The sequence below is a fragment of the Tachysurus fulvidraco genome, chromosome 25 (genome assembly GCF_022655615.1).
Source record: "Tachysurus fulvidraco isolate hzauxx_2018 chromosome 25, HZAU_PFXX_2.0, whole genome shotgun sequence".
Lineage (NCBI taxonomy): Eukaryota > Metazoa > Chordata > Actinopteri > Siluriformes > Bagridae > Tachysurus > Tachysurus fulvidraco.
The window spans coordinates 15,104,428-15,122,466 of NC_062542.1; the positions used below are offsets into that span (position 1 = coordinate 15,104,428).

Sequence of the window (18,039 nt, forward strand, 5' to 3'; positions counted from 1 at the left end):
GGGAGGAAACAGAGGGGAAAAAAACATTTTTGCCCATCATGCAATAATGTACAGTGTGTATTTGTGGCACTTTTACAATGTTCCCTGCCTATATTACTGAGGATGAAACATAATATGAAATATTTATAACAGATTCTTTTTTATTTATAAGAATAACCTAAACAGTGTATAATCTAAAAACAGTCATTTTAAGACTTACTTGCTAATTTCTACAGATTTCTAGTATGTAGAGGCAAAGAAATTACTTTTAATCTCTTAATTCCACAAGAGGGCAGTAAAAGTTGTCTTTTTTATTTCTTATTTTATTACAAAAAAAACCCATAATTTTAGTTATTTAATTACAACATTTAAATATTTTAACTTAATCAGACTTTACTAACACTTTGTTTTCTACACGTAAAAGCAAAGATCATTCCAGAACAAAGTGCCTGAGACAATATAGTGGATCTGTGCCTTGTCCACTATAATCAAGATTCTCCTGATGTAACATCTAAACCTCTTCACCTCATGAAGGTCCTCTGAGATCACTCCAGCTGGGCTGCTGTCCACCGTAGTATCACCAGCTGTTGTTGACTTCGTTACATGGGTCATCTTCCTCTCACCTGGCTGAAGGAGCAAAACCACACCAGGCTTGATGGACTCTCAGTGAAACTGTGACAACAAAGTGGATCTTCTTAAAGTGCACTGCTCCTTAAGCTCTGCATGACAAGTCCTTCAGCTATGCAAAGTATGATGTTCTAATTGACATAGACATGATCCGGGACACGAAGCAGAAAACTGGCTTGTCCTGTCCTGTGACCTGTCTCCAAAAAGGTTTGAGTAACTCCAGAGAAAGTTAAACAGACAAACTGACAATTCCTATTAGCACCTAGTGTGTTTGTATTTGTTCAGCTGGACCCAGGTTAAAGTGTTTGAGTAAAAAAAAACTGTAAAAAATTACAGTCTGCAAATTATTAGACCCCAAATACACGTATTATTTTACAGAAAATGAAACAGAGCTGTTCATTATTTACACTCAGCATTGGTTTTAAGCTGCATATCATGTTATTATTGCTTATACCAAACCAGCTTACTTCAAGATTGTCAGTTCAGTTCAACTATCTCAACTTATTTTTAGTTTAAACCAAATCTAAATCTGCTCGTACCTGCGTTCTCGCTGGTCAGATATAAGGAGCTCCACGCAAAATGTGGACCGGCTGTCGAGAACAAGCGAAATAAAACAATAAAGCAGCTTAAAGCAAGTTTTAAATGATGTCTAAGTAAAATGTTGCAGTACATCTGGTGCTGCTGCGTTGCCGGGGTTGGAAGTGTGTCCTCACCTGACGACAGGTGTGTTACCTGGCCCAACCCGATCAGGAGGGAATGCACCATTCTCCACATGAGAGTTCTTCATTTAGATAAGATAAGATAATCTTTTATTCTTCTTGCATCAGAGTAATTTGCATAGTTACAGCAGCAAAGAGATAGTGGGCAAAGAAGAAGATAAAGATTTGTTTATCAGAACAATTTTGGGTGCATTAAACTTACACTCAGTAGATACATAACTGCATCTGATCTGAGACTAATATAGCAAAAAAAAAAATAAACATTTTTTATCATGTGGGTAATTATCATATTCAAACACATGCACATATATTAGAGCAATAGATAAAGTGGAAATAAAGATGACGTCAGTAGGCGGATGTCAGTAATATTAACAGGGAGATCGCCAGGACACTGGACTCGATGAACAAGATTTGCCTATGAAAGCAATAAATGTAACAAAACTGGTCTGGTTCAGCATGAGTCACAAACAAGAACATAAACATTTAATAGGTCATTGTTTTATTTCTTCAGGACATCCAGTGGATTCATTTATTCTTTACAGGCATGCAGAGGAATAGTACAACTACCATATTGGGCAATATAGCTTCAATTAAACTCTGGACCTGAGGTGGGGAAACACGCTGGAGATGAGTCGGTCAGAACCTGGAAGCAAACACACATATTTTAAATGGTTGAAGAATAAAAATAAAACCCAAAACAAAAAAGGAAAAAGGGATTATAAATATTGCTTCATGGACCTCACAGAGATCTGGTGTTAAAATCACAGTTTTGACTCTGCAGTCTGAAATCTGCAGTTCTCTAGTTACAAACAATTAAATCACCTAGAATTCTGCTGCTCCATGTGGACTCATTACATCTGTAACTCGAAGCAGGGAGTCCAGGAATCTTTGGACCTGCTGGAACCTGAAGATGCCTGAATGGCTGTTAAGAGATTTACCATTGACAATATGCTGGAAGATATTGGAGCAGATTCTAAGGACACCTCTTATCTAATAACTAATAGAGGCTCCACAGGAGAAGTAGGTCTCACAGATCCAAAGGCCCAGCAGAACGTTTGCATAATTTTCATCAAGAATTTTTAAACTCTGTTTTACGGTCCCATCAAGCTGTCTCGCTGGCTCCGGCCTCCGATTAGAGTCTGGGAGGTGGGTGAGGGTGGGTTCCACCATAAGGTGAAGAACAGAATGATGATTCCATCAATACCAAATCTCTGTGATGTCCTAATCCCAAAAGCTGTCATAATGTGTACACATGATTGAAGATGCCATTGACTTTGACCAGGCCATTTGTTTCTCTCGGTCTGGCTGTTTCTTTGTTTGTTTTAGAAATTGAGACTTCAATAAATAAAAGCAACAATTTGCTTGTTTACAAAGTGAATAGACCCATTATTAATATACATAATCACTACAGGGTGTACAAAAATTCAGAAACCAGTCATATGTACTTGTAATCTATGCCGGTTACTAGAACATACTCCAAAGTATTTTTATGTTGCTCTTATTTGCTTGTGGGATTCACACTGTACCTTTAGAAAATAACCATTTAAACAATTGCCATATTGTTCTATAATATACTTCCAGCTTCTGGTTACTTCCGCTTCAGATTACAATTAGTGTTGTATTTTGTGGGTGTGCGTATGATAAGCGTGAGTAAATTTTTTGTTTGTGTTTTTAGTTAACTTAAAACGTGAATATTATTAAGCTGCTATATTAAGACGTATGTAAAAGTTAACTGAAAAGATATTAACCACAACTCCCACCATGGAGACCAGAAACATGTTACTTCATTATTTGAAGTTTTGCTGTTTAGGACAACATGGTTTAGAAAAGATACAGACTGGCTGAAAAAATTGCACATGGCTTCATATGAATAATGATTTATTGAGATCACGAAACTACACAAGAAAGTTTACAGTAAATTGAAGAACCAGAAGGTGATTCCATTAGTCTGGGATCTCTGTGATGTCCTCGTCCCAAAGTCTGCCAGGCCGAAATGTCGGGCTCCCGGGTCGACTCGAGAGGCTGTCTCGCTGGCTCCGGCCTCCGGTTAAGAGTCTGGGAGACCGCTGGGAGTGTGTTCCGCCGCAAGTTGAAGAACAAGATGATGGTTCCATCATTCCCAAATCTCTGTGATGTCCTCCTCCCAAAGTCTAGGAGACCGTCATATCGGGCTCCCGGCTAGGCTTGGGAGGCCGTCTTGTCGGCTCCGGCCTCCTCCGGCCTCCTGCTTGAACTTGGGAAGTCGAGGGGTGGGATTCAGGGATTCATTGTAAGTCGATGAACGAAATGACGGATCGATCGTTCCCAGATCCCTGTGACGTCCTCCTCCCAAAGTCCGCGAGGCCGTGTTGTCGGGCTTCAGGCACAGCTTGGGAGTCTGTGTCATCCAAAGAAAGTTGAAGAAGTGAAAGATGGGTGCGTTGGTCCGTGATCTCTGTGATGTCCTCCTCTCCTCTTTCCTTTTTGTCTAGTGGTTGTCGTTTTTAGCCTAAAAGGTTGACTAAGACACTGAAGACTTTGTAGCAGTCCACCAAAATGCTTGCAGCGGTAGTAATCATTTTCATCTTTTCCAGGAACCATTTTAAGCCTCTTTCTTCAGAGTGGGTACAATTTTCTACCATATTGATCACATAAGAATTTTCAACATGCTGGTACACAGGTCATTGTGAAATGTAGATGCCTATTTGAGGCTCTGTAATATTCAACGTGGTGTCCATGTCAAGAGAAGGGTATTTAACTTGCACAATTTCCTTTCAGAATATCAACTGAGGCCTGCCTGAGTCACAACCACCGCGTATACAGACAGTAGCGTGTGTAGCGTTAATAGTCGAAACTTCAGGGAAGATCAGCAGCAGAACCAGAAGACAGAGGTTTTGTGTCAAGTTGTTTTTTTTTTCAAAAGACGGAGATGTCAATTTTTTTGTTTTCAGAAGACGGAGATTTGTCAAAAAAAATTTTATTAATTTTTTTTCGAACACGGAGATTTGTCAAATTTTTTTTTCAGAAGAAGGAGATTTGTCAAAAAAAATATATTTTTTTTGGAACACGGAGATTTGTCAATTTATTTTTTTTCAGAAGACAAAGATTTGTAAAAAAAAAAAAATTTCAAAAGACGGAGATTTGTCAATTTTTTTTTTCAGAAGATGGAGATTTGTCAAATTTTTTTTTTCAAAAGACAAAGATTTGTCAAAAATTTTTTTTTTTACAGAAGACGGAGATTTGTCTTTTTTTTTCTGAAGACGAAGATTTTGCATCAATTTTTTTGGTGTTTTTTTTTTCAGAAGATCAGTTGAACACCAGCTTAGTTATCACCCGAACACTAACCGCCGCATATACAGACAGTAGCGTGTGTAGCGTTAATAGTTGAAACTTCAGATTAGATCATCAGCAGAACCAGAAGACGGAGGTTTTGTCAGAAACTTTTGATTCAGAAGATCAGTTGAGCACCAACGTATTTACCGCCACAACATTTACAAATCTGCTTTTCGTTAATATTGTAACTTTGCCCTGTTGCCGCCTTACTTACAAATCTGCTTTTCGTTAATATTGTAACTTTGTCCTGTCGCCGCCGGTAGCGGCAGCACTCATCTACACACACCTTCAACATTTCACGTTCCCTGAACACACACACACTCGGATAGAAGCTCGTATTCAAAGCAGCTACGTTACACATCGCATACACATTCATGTCGCTTACATGACAAACACAAATACACACAGAAGGTTGATTTAAAGTTGCTTTATTTCACTTATCTCTGCATTCGATGTGTTGGGTCTCTCTCTGTACGCCGCCGACATTCTCCAGTCTGTCTTGTGTGTTAGAGTGCAGCGTCAGTCAGGAGAGGCTTTGTGGTGCGCAGGCGCAGTGTTGCTAGAAGTCAGACGATACCATTCAGGGTGTTCATAGGGGAGACGAGAACATGGACGCTTTTTTTATTAGTAGAAGCTGGAGCTGTGAATTTTGGCAAACATTTCTGTCACAGTATAATTCTTTTCGTCGCTTACCTGGTAGAGGTTTCAAAGGCTGGAGTCCAACCTTCACACAGGTGGGGATTCGAACCCCGATCGTCCGGGCAAAAACCTTACTGGGGATAAACCAGATGCGCCACGGGAACGGCCGCTCTTTACGTCTGTTTTAGACATTTTAACTTTAATAGGAAAGACAAGCAACGCCCTGCCTGCTTACACAGTGAATAGACCTGTTATCAAACAAATATACATACTCACTAGGGGGTGTACAAAAATTCAGAAACCAGTCATATGTATTTGTAATCTATGCCGGTTCCTAGAATCATACTCCAAAGTATTGTTTTTATGTTTCTCTTATTTACTTGTGGGATTCACACTGTACCTTTAGAAAATAAGCATTTAAACACTTTCCATATTGTTCTATAATATACTTCCAGCTTCTGGTTACTTCCGCTTCAGATTACACTTAGTGTTGTATTTTGTGGGTGTGAGTATGGTTAAAAAAATCTTTGTTTTATAAGCATAAATAAATTTTTTGTTTGTATGTTTGTTTGTTAGTTAACATAAAACGTGAATATCATTAAGCTGCTATATTAAGACGTATGTAAACGTTAACTGAAAAGATATTAACCACAACTCCCACCATGGAGACCAGAGACATGTTTACGTCATTATTTGAAGTTTTGCTGTTTAGGACAACATGGTTTAGAAAAGATACAGACTGGCAGAAAAAAATTGCACATGGCTTCATATGAATAATGATTTATTGAGATCATGAAATTACACAAGAAAGTTTATAGTACACTGAAGAACCAGAAGGTGATTCCATTAGTCTGGGATCTCTGTGACGTCCCCCTCCCAAAGTTTGCCAGGCCGACCTGTCGGGGTCCCGGGTCGACTTGGGAGGCCGTCTCGTCGGCTCCGGCCTCCGGTTGGAGTCTGAGAGGCGGGTGGGGGTGGGCTCCGTCGTAAGTCGAAGAGCGGGATGATGACCCCGTCAATACCAGATCTCTGTGACGTCCCCCTCCCAAAGCTTGCCAGGCCGACCTGTCGGGGTCCCGGGTCCACTTGGGAGGCCGTCTCGTCGGCTCCGGCCTCCGGTTGGAGTCTGAGAGGCGGGTGGGGGTGGGCTCCGTCGTAAGTCGAAGAGCGGGATGATGACCCCGTCAATACCAGATCTCTGTGACGTCCCCCTCCCAAAGCTTGCCAGGCCGACCTGTCGGGGTCCCGGGTCCACTTGGGAGGCCGTCTCGTCGGCTCCGGCCTCCGGTTGGAGTCTGAGAGGCGGGTGGGGGTGGGCTCCGTCGTAAGTCGGAGAGCGGGATGATGACCCCGTCAATACCAGATCTCTGTGACGTCCCCCTCCCAAAGTTTGCCAGGCCGACCTGTCGGGGTCCCGGGTCCACTTGGGAGGCCGTCTCGTCGGCTCCGGCCTCCGGTTGGAGTCTGAGAGGCGGGTGGGGGTGGGCTCCGTCGTAAGTCGGAGAGCGGGATGATGACCCCGTCAATACCAGATCTCTGTGACGTCCCCCTCCCAAAGTTTGCCAGGCCGACCTGTCGGGGTCCCGGGTCCACTTGGGAGGCCGTCTCGTCGGCTCCGGCCTCCGGTTGGAGTCTGAGAGGCGGGTGGGGGTGGGCTCCGTCGTAAGTCGGAGAGCGGGATGATGATCCGTCAATACCAGATCTCTGTGACGTCCCCCTCCCAAAGTTTGCCAGGCCGGCCTGTCGGGGTCCCGGGTCCACTTGGGAGGCCGTCTCGCCGGCTCCGGCCTCCGGTTGGAGTCTGAGAGGCGGGTGGGGGTGGGCTCCGTCGTAAGTCGAAGAGCGGGATGATGACCCCGTCAATACCAGATCTCTGTGACGTCCCCCTCCCAAAGTTTGCCAGGCCGACCTGTCGGGGTCCCGGGTCCACTTGGGAGGCCGTCTCGTCGGCTCCGGCCTCCGGTTGGAGTCTGAGAGGCGGGTGGGGGTGGGCTCCGTCGTAAGTCGGAGAGCGGGATGATGATCCGTCAATACCAGATCTCTGTGATGTCCTCCACCCAGAGTCTGGGAGGCCGTCATGTCGGGCTTTGGGCTCAGCTTGGGAGTCTGTCTCGTCCATAGAAAGTTGAAGAACTGAAAGATGGCTGCATTGGTCCATGATCTCTGTGATGTCATCCTCTCCTCTTTCCTTTTTTGTCCTGTGGTTCTTGTTTTTAGGCTAACAGGCCAAGTATGAAGCTGCACAATTCGTAGAAGTCCTTGAGCAATTTTCCATAGGTAATTATCATTTTTATCTTATCCAGGAACCATTTGAAGCCTCCTTCTTCATCAGAGTTGGTACAATTTTCTACCATATTGATCACGTGAGAATTTTCAACATGCTGGTACACAGGTCGTTGTGCAATGTAGATGCCTATTTGAGGCTCTGTAATATTCAACGTGTTGCCCATGTCAAGAGAAGGGTATTTAACTTGCACAATTTCCTTTCAGAATATCAACTGAGGCCTGCCTGAGTCACAACCACCGCGTATACAGACAGTAGCGTGTGTAGCGTTAATAGTTGAAACTTCAGGGAAGAACCAGAAGACAGAGGTTTTGGGTTTTTTTTTTTTTTTTTTTCGGAAGACAGAGATTTGTCAATTTTTTTTTTCGGAAGACAGAGATTTGTCAATTTTTTTTTTCGGAAGACGGAGATTTTGCATCAATTTTTTTGGTGGTTTATTTTTTTTCAGAAGATCAGTTGAACACCAGCTTAGTTATCACCCGAACACTAACCGCCGCATATACAGACAGTAGCGTGTGTAGCGTTAATAGTTGAAACTTCAGATTAGATCATCAGCAGAACCAGAAGACGGAGGTTTTGTCAGAAACTTTTGATTCAGAAGATCAGTTGAGCACCAACGTATTTACCGCCACAACATTTACAAATCTGCTTTTCGTTAATATTGTAACTTTGCCCTGTTGCCGCCTTACTTACAAATCTGCTTTTCGTTAATATTGTAACTTTGTCCTGTCGCCGCCGGTAGCGGCAGCACTCATCTACACACACCTTCAACATTTCACGTTCCCTGAACACACACACACTCGGATAGAAGCTCGTATTCAAAGCAGCTACGTTACACATCGCATACACATTCATGTCGCTTACATGACAAACACAAATACACACAGAAGGTTGATTTAAAGTTGCTTTATTTCACTTATCTCTGCATTCGATGTGTTGGGTCTCTCTCTGTACGCCGCCGACATTCTCCAGTCTGTCTTGTGTGTTAGAGTGCAGCGTCAGTCAGGAGAGGCTTTGTGGTGCGCAGGCGCAGTGTTGCTAGAAGTCAGACGATACCATTCAGGGTGTTCATAGGGGAGACGAGAACATGGACGCTTTTTTTATTAGTAGAAGCTGGAGCTGTGAATTTTGGCAAACATTTCTGTCACAGTATAATTCTTTTCGTCGCTTACCTGGTAGAGGTTTCAAAGGCTGGAGTCCAACCTTCACACAGGTGGGGATTCGAACCCCGATCGTCCGGGCAAAAACCTTACTGGGGATAAACCAGATGCGCCACGGGAACGGCCGCTCTTTACGTCTGTTTTAGACATTTTAACTTTAATAGGAAAGACAAGCAACGCCCTGCCTGCTTACACAGTGAATAGACCTGTTATCAAACAAATATACATACTCACTAGGGGGTGTACAAAAATTCAGAAACCAGTCATATGTATTTGTAATCTATGCCGGTTCCTAGAATCATACTCCAAAGTATTGTTTTTATGTTTCTCTTATTTACTTGTGGGATTCACACTGTACCTTTAGAAAATAAGCATTTAAACACTTTCCATATTTTTCTATAATATACTTCCAGCTTCTGGTTACTTCCGCTTCAGATTACACTTAGTGTTGTATTTTGTGGGTGTGAGTATGGTTAAAAAAATCTTTGTTTTATAAGCATAAATAAATTTTTTGTTTGTATGTTTGTTTGTTAGTTAACATAAAACGTGAATATCATTAAGCTGCTATATTAAGACGTATGTAAACGTTAACTGAAAAGATATTAACCACAACTCCCACCATGGAGACCAGAGACATGTTTACGTCATTATTTGAAGTTTTGCTGTTTAGGACAACATGGTTTAGAAAAGATACAGACTGGCAGAAAAAAATTGCACATGGCTTCATATGAATAATGATTTATTGAGATCATGAAATTACACAAGAAAGTTTATAGTACACTGAAGAACCAGAAGGTGATTCCATTAGTCTGGGATCTCTGTGACGTCCCCCTCCCAAAGTTTGCCAGGCCGACCTGTCGGGGTCCCGGGTCGACTTGGGAGGCCGTCTCGTCGGCTCCGGCCTCCGGTTGGAGTCTGAGAGGCGGGTGGGGGTGGGCTCCGTCGTAAGTCGAAGAGCGGGATGATGACCCCGTCAATACCAGATCTCTGTGACGTCCCCCTCCCAAAGCTTGCCAGGCCGACCTGTCGGGGTCCCGGGTCCACTTGGGAGGCCGTCTCGTCGGCTCCGGCCTCCGGTTGGAGTCTGAGAGGCGGGTGGGGGTGGGCTCCGTCGTAAGTCGGAGAGCGGGATGATGACCCCGTCAATACCAGATCTCTGTGACGTCCCCCTCCCAAAGTTTGCCAGGCCGACCTGTCGGGGTCCCGGGTCCACTTGGGAGGCCGTCTCGTCGGCTCCGGCCTCCGGTTGGAGTCTGAGAGGCGGGTGGGGGTGGGCTCCGTCGTAAGTCGGAGAGCGGGATGATGACCCCGTCAATACCAGATCTCTGTGACGTCCCCCTCCCAAAGTTTGCCAGGCCGACCTGTCGGGGTCCCGGGTCCACTTGGGAGGCCGTCTCGTCGGCTCCGGCCTCCGGTTGGAGTCTGAGAGGCGGGTGGGGGTGGGCTCCGTCGTAAGTCGGAGAGCGGGATGATGATCCGTCAATACCAGATCTCTGTGACGTCCCCCTCCCAAAGTTTGCCAGGCCGGCCTGTCGGGGTCCCGGGTCCACTTGGGAGGCCGTCTCGCCGGCTCCGGCCTCCGGTTGGAGTCTGAGAGGCGGGTGGGGGTGGGCTCCGTCGTAAGTCGAAGAGCGGGATGATGACCCCGTCAATACCAGATCTCTGTGACGTCCCCCTCCCAAAGTTTGCCAGGCCGACCTGTCGGGGTCCCGGGTCCACTTGGGAGGCCGTCTCGTCGGCTCCGGCCTCCGGTTGGAGTCTGAGAGGCGGGTGGGGGTGGGCTCCGTCGTAAGTCGGAGAGCGGGATGATGATCCGTCAATACCAGATCTCTGTGATGTCCTCCACCCAGAGTCTGGGAGGCCGTCATGTCGGGCTTTGGGCTCAGCTTGGGAGTCTGTCTCGTCCATAGAAAGTTGAAGAACTGAAAGATGGCTGCATTGGTCCATGATCTCTGTGATGTCATCCTCTCCTCTTTCCTTTTTTGTCCTGTGGTTCTTGTTTTTAGGCTAACAGGCCAAGTATGAAGCTGCACAATTCGTAGAAGTCCTTGAGCAATTTTCCATAGGTAATTATCATTTTTATCTTATCCAGGAACCATTTGAAGCCTCCTTCTTCATCAGAGTTGGTACAATTTTCTACCATATTGATCACGTGAGAATTTTCAACATGCTGGTACACAGGTCGTTGTGCAATGTAGATGCCTATTTGAGGCTCTGTAATATTCAACGTGTTGCCCATGTCAAGAGAAGGGTATTTAACTTGCACAATTTCCTTTCAGAATATCAACTGAGGCCTGCCTGAGTCACAACCACCGCGTATACAGACAGTAGCGTGTGTAGCGTTAATAGTTGAAACTTCAGGGAAGAACCAGAAGACAGAGGTTTTGGGTATTTTTTTTTTTTTTTTCGGAAGACAGAGATTTGTCAATTTTTTTTTTTCGGAAGACGGAGATTTTCAATTTTTTTTTTTTTTTTCTGAAGACGAAGATTTGGCATCAATTTTTTTGGTGTTTTTTTTTTCAGAAGATCAGTTGAACACCAGCTTAGTTATTACCCGAACACTAACCGCCGCATATACAGACAGTAGCGTGTGTAGCGTTAATAGTTGAAACTTCAGATTAGATCATCAGCAGAACCAGAAGACGGAGGTTTTGTCAGAAACTTTTGATTCAGAAGATCAGTTGAGCACCAACGTATTTACCGCCACAACATTTACAAATCTGCTTTTCGTTAATATTGTAACTTTGCCCTGTTGCCGCCTTACTTACAAATCTGCTTTTCGTTAATATTGTAATTTTGTCCTGTCGCCGCCGGTAGCGGCAGCACTCATCTACACACACCTTCAACATTTCACGTTCCCTGAACACACACACACTCGGATAGAAGTTACCTGGTAGAGGTTTCAAAGGCTGGAGTCCAACCTTCACACAGGTGGGGATTCGAACCCCGATCGTCAGGGCAAAAACCTTACTGGGGATAAACCAGATGCGCCACGGGAACGGCCGCTCTTTACGTCTGTTTTAGACATTTTAACTTTAATAGGAAAGACAAGCAACGCCCTGCCTGCTTACACAGTGAATAGACCTGTTATCAAACAAATATACATACTCACTAGGGGGTGTACAAAAATTCAGAAACCAGTCATATGTATTTGTAATCTATGCCGGTTCCTAGAATCATACTCCAAAGTATTGTTTTTATGTTTCTCTTATTTACTTGTGGGATTCACACTGTACCTTTAGAAAATAAGCATTTAAACACTTTCCATATTGTTCTATAATATACTTCCAGCTTCTGGTTACTTCCGCTTCAGATTACACTTAGTGTTGTATTTTGTGGGTGTGAGTATGGTTAAAAAAATCTTTGTTTTATAAGCATAAATAAATTTTTTGTTTGTATGTTTGTTTGTTAGTTAACATAAAACGTGAATATCATTAAGCTGCTATATTAAGACGTATGTAAACGTTAACTGAAAAGATATTAACCACAACTCCCACCATGGAGACCAGAGACATGTTTACGTCATTATTTGAAGTTTTGCTGTTTAGGACAACATGGTTTAGAAAAGATACAGACTGGCAGAAAAAAATTGCACATGGCTTCATATGAATAATGATTTATTGAGATCATGAAATTACACAAGAAAGTTTATAGTACACTGAAGAACCAGAAGGTGATTCCATTAGTCTGGGATCTCTGTGACGTCCCCCTCCCAAAGTTTGCCAGGCCGACCTGTCGGGGTCCCGGGTCGACTTGGGAGGCCGTCTCGTCGGCTCCGGCCTCCGGTTGGAGTCTGAGAGGCGGGTGGGGGTGGGCTCCGTCGTAAGTCGAAGAGCGGGATGATGACCCCGTCAATACCAGATCTCTGTGACGTCCCCCTCCCAAAGCTTGCCAGGCCGACCTGTCGGGGTCCCGGGTCCACTTGGGAGGCCGTCTCGTCGGCTCCGGCCTCCGGTTGGAGTCTGAGAGGCGGGTGGGGGTGGGCTCCGTCGTAAGTCGGAGAGCGGGATGATGACCCCGTCAATACCAGATCTCTGTGACGTCCCCCTCCCAAAGTTTGCCAGGCCGACCTGTCGGGGTCCCGGGTCCACTTGGGAGGCCGTCTCGTCGGCTCCGGCCTCCGGTTGGAGTCTGAGAGGCGGGTGGGGAGTTGGGATGGGAGTCTGTCTCGTCCATAGAAAGTTGAAGAACTGAAAGATGGCTGCATTGGTCCATGATCTCTGTGATGTCATCCTCTCCTCTTTCCTTTTTTGTCCTGTGGTTCTTGTTTTTAGGCTAACAGGCCAAGTATGAAGCTGCACAATTCGTAGAAGTCCTTGAGCAATTTTCCATAGGTAATTATCATTTTTATCTTATCCAGGAACCATTTGAAGCCTCCTTCTTCATCAGAGTTGGTACAATTTTCTACCATATTGATCACGTGAGAATTTTCAACATGCTGGTACACAGGTCGTTGTGCAATGTAGATGCCTATTTGAGGCTCTGTAATATTCAACGTGTTGCCCATGTCAAGAGAAGGGTATTTAACTTGCACAATTTCCTTTCAGAATATCAACTGAGGCCTGCCTGAGTCACAACCACCGCGTATACAGACAGTAGCGTGTGTAGCGTTAATAGTTGAAACTTCAGGGAAGAACCAGAAGACAGAGGTTTTGGGTATTTTTTTTTTTTTTTCGGAAGACAGAGATTTGTCAATTTTTTTTTCGGAAGACGGAGATTTTCAATTTTTTTTTTTTTTTCTGAAGACGAAGATTTTGCATCAATTTTTTTGGTGTTTTTTTTTTCAGAAGATCAGTTGAACACCAGCTTAGTTATCACCCGAACACTAACCGCCGCATATACAGACAGTAGCGTGTGTAGCGTTAATAGTTGAAACTTCAGATTAGATCATCAGCAGAACCAGAAGACGGAGGTTTTGTCAGAAACTTTTGATTCAGAAGATCAGTTGAGCACCAACGTATTTACCGCCACAACATTTACAAATCTGCTTTTCGTTAATATTGTAACTTTGCCCTGTTGCCGCCTTACTTACAAATCTGCTTTTCGTTAATATTGTAATTTTGTCCTGTCGCCGCCGGTAGCGGCAGCACTCATCTACACACACCTTCAACATTTCACGTTCCCTGAACACACACACACTCGGATAGAAGCTCGTATTCAAAGCAGCTACGTTACACATCGCATACACATTCATGTCGCTTACATGACAAACACAAATACACACAGAAGGTTGATTTAAAGTTGCTTTATTTCACTTATCTCTGCATTCGATGTGTTGGGTCTCTCTCTGTACGCCGCCGACATTCTCCAGTCTGTCTTGTGTGTTAGAGTGCAGCGTCAGTCAGGAGAGGCTTTGTGGTGCGCAGGCGCAGTGTTGCTAGAAGTCAGACGATACCATTCAGGGTGTTCATAGGGGAGACGAGAACATGGACGCTTTTTTTATTAGTAGAAGCTGGAGCTGTGAATTTTGGCAAACATTTCTGTCACAGTATAATTCTTTTCGTCGCTTACCTGGTAGAGGTTTCAAAGGCTGGAGTCCAACCTTCACACAGGTGGGGATTCGAACCCCGATCGTCCGGGCAAAAACCTTACTGGGGATAAACCAGATGCGCCACGGGAACGGCCGCTCTTTACGTCTGTTTTAGACATTTTAACTTTAATAGGAAAGACAAGCAACGCCCTGCCTGCTTACACAGTGAATAGACCTGTTATCAAACAAATATACATACTCACTAGGGGGTGTACAAAAATTCAGAAACCAGTCATATGTATTTGTAATCTATGCCGGTTCCTAGAATCATACTCCAAAGTATTGTTTTTATGTTTCTCTTATTTACTTGTGGGATTCACACTGTACCTTTAGAAAATAAGCATTTAAACACTTTCCATATTGTTCTATAATATACTTCCAGCTTCTGGTTACTTCCGCTTCAGATTACACTTAGTGTTGTATTTTGTGGGTGTGAGTATGGTTAAAAAAATCTTTGTTTTATAAGCATAAATAAATTTTTTGTTTGTATGTTTGTTTGTTAGTTAACATAAAACGTGAATATCATTAAGCTGCTATATTAAGACGTATGTAAACGTTAACTGAAAAGATATTAACCACAACTCCCACCATGGAGACCAGAGACATGTTTACGTCATTATTTGAAGTTTTGCTGTTTAGGACAACATGGTTTAGAAAAGATACAGACTGGCAGAAAAAAATTGCACATGGCTTCATATGAATAATGATTTATTGAGATCATGAAATTACACAAGAAAGTTTATAGTACACTGAAGAACCAGAAGGTGATTCCATTAGTCTGGGATCTCTGTGACGTCCCCCTCCCAAAGTTTGCCAGGCCGACCTGTCGGGGTCCCGGGTCGACTTGGGAGGCCGTCTCGTCGGCTCCGGCCTCCGGTTGGAGTCTGAGAGGCGGGTGGGGGTGGGCTCCGTCGTAAGTCGAAGAGCGGGATGATGACCCCGTCAATACCAGATCTCTGTGACGTCCCCCTCCCAAAGCTTGCCAGGCCGACCTGTCGGGGTCCCGGGTCCACTTGGGAGGCCGTCTCGTCGGCTCCGGCCTCCGGTTGGAGTCTGAGAGGCGGGTGGGGGTGGGCTCCGTCGTAAGTCGGAGAGCGGGATGATGACCCCGTCAATACCAGATCTCTGTGACGTCCCCCTCCCAAAGTTTGCCAGGCCGACCTGTCGGGGTCCCGGGTCCACTTGGGAGGCCGTCTCGTCGGCTCCGGCCTCCGGTTGGAGTCTGAGAGGCGGGTGGGGGTGGGCTCCGTCGTAAGTCGGAGAGCGGGATGATGACCCCGTCAATACCAGATCTCTGTGACGTCCCCCTCCCAAAGTTTGCCAGGCCGACCTGTCGGGGTCCCGGGTCCACTTGGGAGGCCGTCTCGTCGGCTCCGGCCTCCGGTTGGAGTCTGAGAGGCGGGTGGGGGTGGGCTCCGTCGTAAGTCGGAGAGCGGGATGATGATCCGTCAATACCAGATCTCTGTGACGTCCCCCTCCCAAAGTTTGCCAGGCCGGCCTGTCGGGGTCCCGGGTCCACTTGGGAGGCCGTCTCGCCGGCTCCGGCCTCCGGTTGGAGTCTGAGAGGCGGGTGGGGGTGGGCTCCGTCGTAAGTCGAAGAGCAGGATGATGACCCCGTCAATACCAGATCTCTGTGACGTCCCCCTCCCAAAGTTTGCCAGGCCGACCTGTCGGGGTCCCGGGTCCACTTGGGAGGCCGTCTCGTCGGCTCCGGCCTCCGGTTGGAGTCTGAGAGGCGGGTGGGGGTGGGCTCCGTCGTAAGTCGGAGAGCGGGATGATGATCCGTCAATACCAGATCTCTGTGATGTCCTCCACCCAGAGTCTGGGAGGCCGTCATGTCGGGCTTTGGGCTCAGCTTGGGAGTCTGTCTCGTCCATAGAAAGTTGAAGAACTGAAAGATGGCTGCATTGGTCCATGATCTCTGTGATGTCATCCTCTCCTCTTTCCTTTTTTGTCCTGTGGTTCTTGTTTTTAGGCTAACAGGCCAAGTATGAAGCTGCACAATTCGTAGAAGTCCTTGAGCAATTTTCCATAGGTAATTATCATTTTTATCTTATCCAGGAACCATTTGAAGCCTCCTTCTTCATCAGAGTTGGTACAATTTTCTACCATATTGATCACGTGAGAATTTTCAACATGCTGGTACACAGGTCGTTGTGCAATGTAGATGCCTATTTGAGGCTCTGTAATATTCAACGTGTTGCCCATGTCAAGAGAAGGGTATTTAACTTGCACAATTTCCTTTCAGAATATCAACTGAGGCCTGCCTGAGTCACAACCACCGCGTATACAGACAGTAGCGTGTGTAGCGTTAATAGTTGAAACTTCAGGGAAGAACCAGAAGACAGAGGTTTTGGGTATTTTTTTTTTTTTTTCGGAAGACAGAGATTTGTCAATTTTTTTTTTTCGGAAGACGGAGATTTTCAATTTTTTTTTTTTTTCTGAAGACGAAGATTTTGCATCAATTTTTTTGGTGTTTTTTTTTTTCAGAAGATCAGTTGAACACCAGCTTAGTTATCACCCGAACACTAACCGCCGCATATACAGACAGTAGCGTGTGTAGCGTTAATAGTTGAAACTTCAGATTAGATCATCAGCAGAACCAGAAGACGGAGGTTTTGTCAGAAACTTTTGATTCAGAAGATCAGTTGAGCACCAACGTATTTACCGCCACAACATTTACAAATCTGCTTTTCGTTAATATTGTAACTTTGCCCTGTTGCCGCCTTACTTACAAATCTGCTTTTCGTTAATATTGTAATTTTGTCCTGTCGCCGCCGGTAGCGGCAGCACTCATCTACACACACCTTCAACATTTCACGTTCCCTGAACACACACACACTCGGATAGAAGTTACCTGGTAGAGGTTTCAAAGGCTGGAGTCCAACCTTCACACAGGTGGGGATTCGAACCCCGATCGTCCGGGCAAAAACCTTACTGGGGATAAACCAGATGCGCCACGGGAACGGCCGCTCTTTACGTCTGTTTTAGACATTTTAACTTTAATAGGAAAGACAAGCAACGCCCTGCCTGCTTACACAGTGAATAGACCTGTTATCAAACAAATATACATACTCACTAGGGGGTGTACAAAAATTCAGAAACCAGTCATATGTATTTGTAATCTATGCCGGTTCCTAGAATCATACTCCAAAGTATTGTTTTTATGTTTCTCTTATTTACTTGTGGGATTCACACTGTACCTTTAGAAAATAAGCATTTAAACACTTTCCATATTGTTCTATAATATACTTCCAGCTTCTGGTTACTTCCGCTTCAGATTACACTTAGTGTTGTATTTTGTGGGTGTGAGTATGGTTAAAAAAATCTTTGTTTTATAAGCATAAATAAATTTTTTGTTTGTATGTTTGTTTGTTAGTTAACATAAAACGTGAATATCATTAAGCTGCTATATTAAGACGTATGTAAACGTTAACTGAAAAGATATTAACCACAACTCCCACCATGGAGACCAGAGACATGTTTACGTCATTATTTGAAGTTTTGCTGTTTAGGACAACATGGTTTAGAAAAGATACAGACTGGCAGAAAAAAATTGCACATGGCTTCATATGAATAATGATTTATTGAGATCATGAAATTACACAAGAAAGTTTATAGTACACTGAAGAACCAGAAGGTGATTCCATTAGTCTGGGATCTCTGTGACGTCCCCCTCCCAAAGTTTGCCAGGCCGACCTGTCGGGGTCCCGGGTCGACTTGGGAGGCCGTCTCGTCGGCTCCGGCCTCCGGTTGGAGTCTGAGAGGCGGGTGGGGGTGGGCTCCGTC

General features: G+C 44.8%; 3 protein-coding genes and 1 long non-coding RNA gene across 6 annotated transcripts in view; all 4 read right to left on the bottom strand.

Moving 5' to 3' along the window:
* gramd1c (GRAM domain containing 1c) overlaps positions 1 to 745 on the bottom strand; it is a 10,403-nt gene extending 9,658 nt beyond the window's left edge. Inside the window, exon 1 of one of the 2 annotated variants that reach the window (XM_047808751.1) lies at positions 505 to 745. In XM_047808751.1, coding sequence (XP_047664707.1) covers positions 505 to 591 — 87 coding nt within the window. In that variant the 5' untranslated portion in view covers positions 592 to 745. The remainder of the gene's footprint in view (positions 1 to 504) is intronic. The other variant, XM_027175158.2, reaches the window with a different exon arrangement.
* Positions 746 to 5,049: 4,304 nt separating this feature from the next.
* LOC113639449 lies at positions 5,050 to 13,034 on the bottom strand. 2 transcript variants are annotated; one of them, XM_047808476.1, is made up of 2 exons: positions 12,930 to 13,034; positions 5,050 to 7,428 (listed from the first exon to the last, which is right to left on the bottom strand). In XM_047808476.1, the coding sequence occupies exons 1-2, from the start codon at positions 12,950 to 12,952 to the stop codon at positions 6,630 to 6,632; spliced, it is 822 nt and encodes a 273-aa protein (XP_047664432.1). In that variant the 5' UTR covers positions 12,953 to 13,034; the 3' UTR covers positions 5,050 to 6,629. The 2 variants fall into 2 exon arrangements, with proteins under 2 accessions (XP_047664432.1, XP_047664431.1); XM_047808475.1 differs by lacking the exon at positions 12,930 to 13,034 and adding an exon at positions 11,611 to 11,635 and having other exon boundaries at positions 5,050 to 8,598.
* On the bottom strand, positions 8,452 to 11,119 carry LOC125140218. Its single transcript, XM_047808474.1, has 2 exons — positions 8,733 to 11,119; positions 8,452 to 8,654 (listed from the first exon to the last, which is right to left on the bottom strand). Exon 1 carries the CDS (start codon positions 10,682 to 10,684, stop codon positions 9,863 to 9,865), a length of 822 nt encoding a protein of 273 aa, XP_047664430.1. The 5' UTR covers positions 10,685 to 11,119; the 3' UTR covers positions 8,452 to 8,654; positions 8,733 to 9,862.
* Positions 13,035 to 13,950: 916 nt separating the features above from the next.
* LOC125140219 lies at positions 13,951 to 17,143 on the bottom strand. Its single transcript, XR_007139472.1, has 2 exons — positions 17,108 to 17,143; positions 13,951 to 14,097 (listed from the first exon to the last, which is right to left on the bottom strand). It is a non-coding gene; the product is annotated as an uncharacterized LOC125140219 (long non-coding RNA).
* Between the last annotated feature and the right edge of the window lie 896 nt (positions 17,144 to 18,039).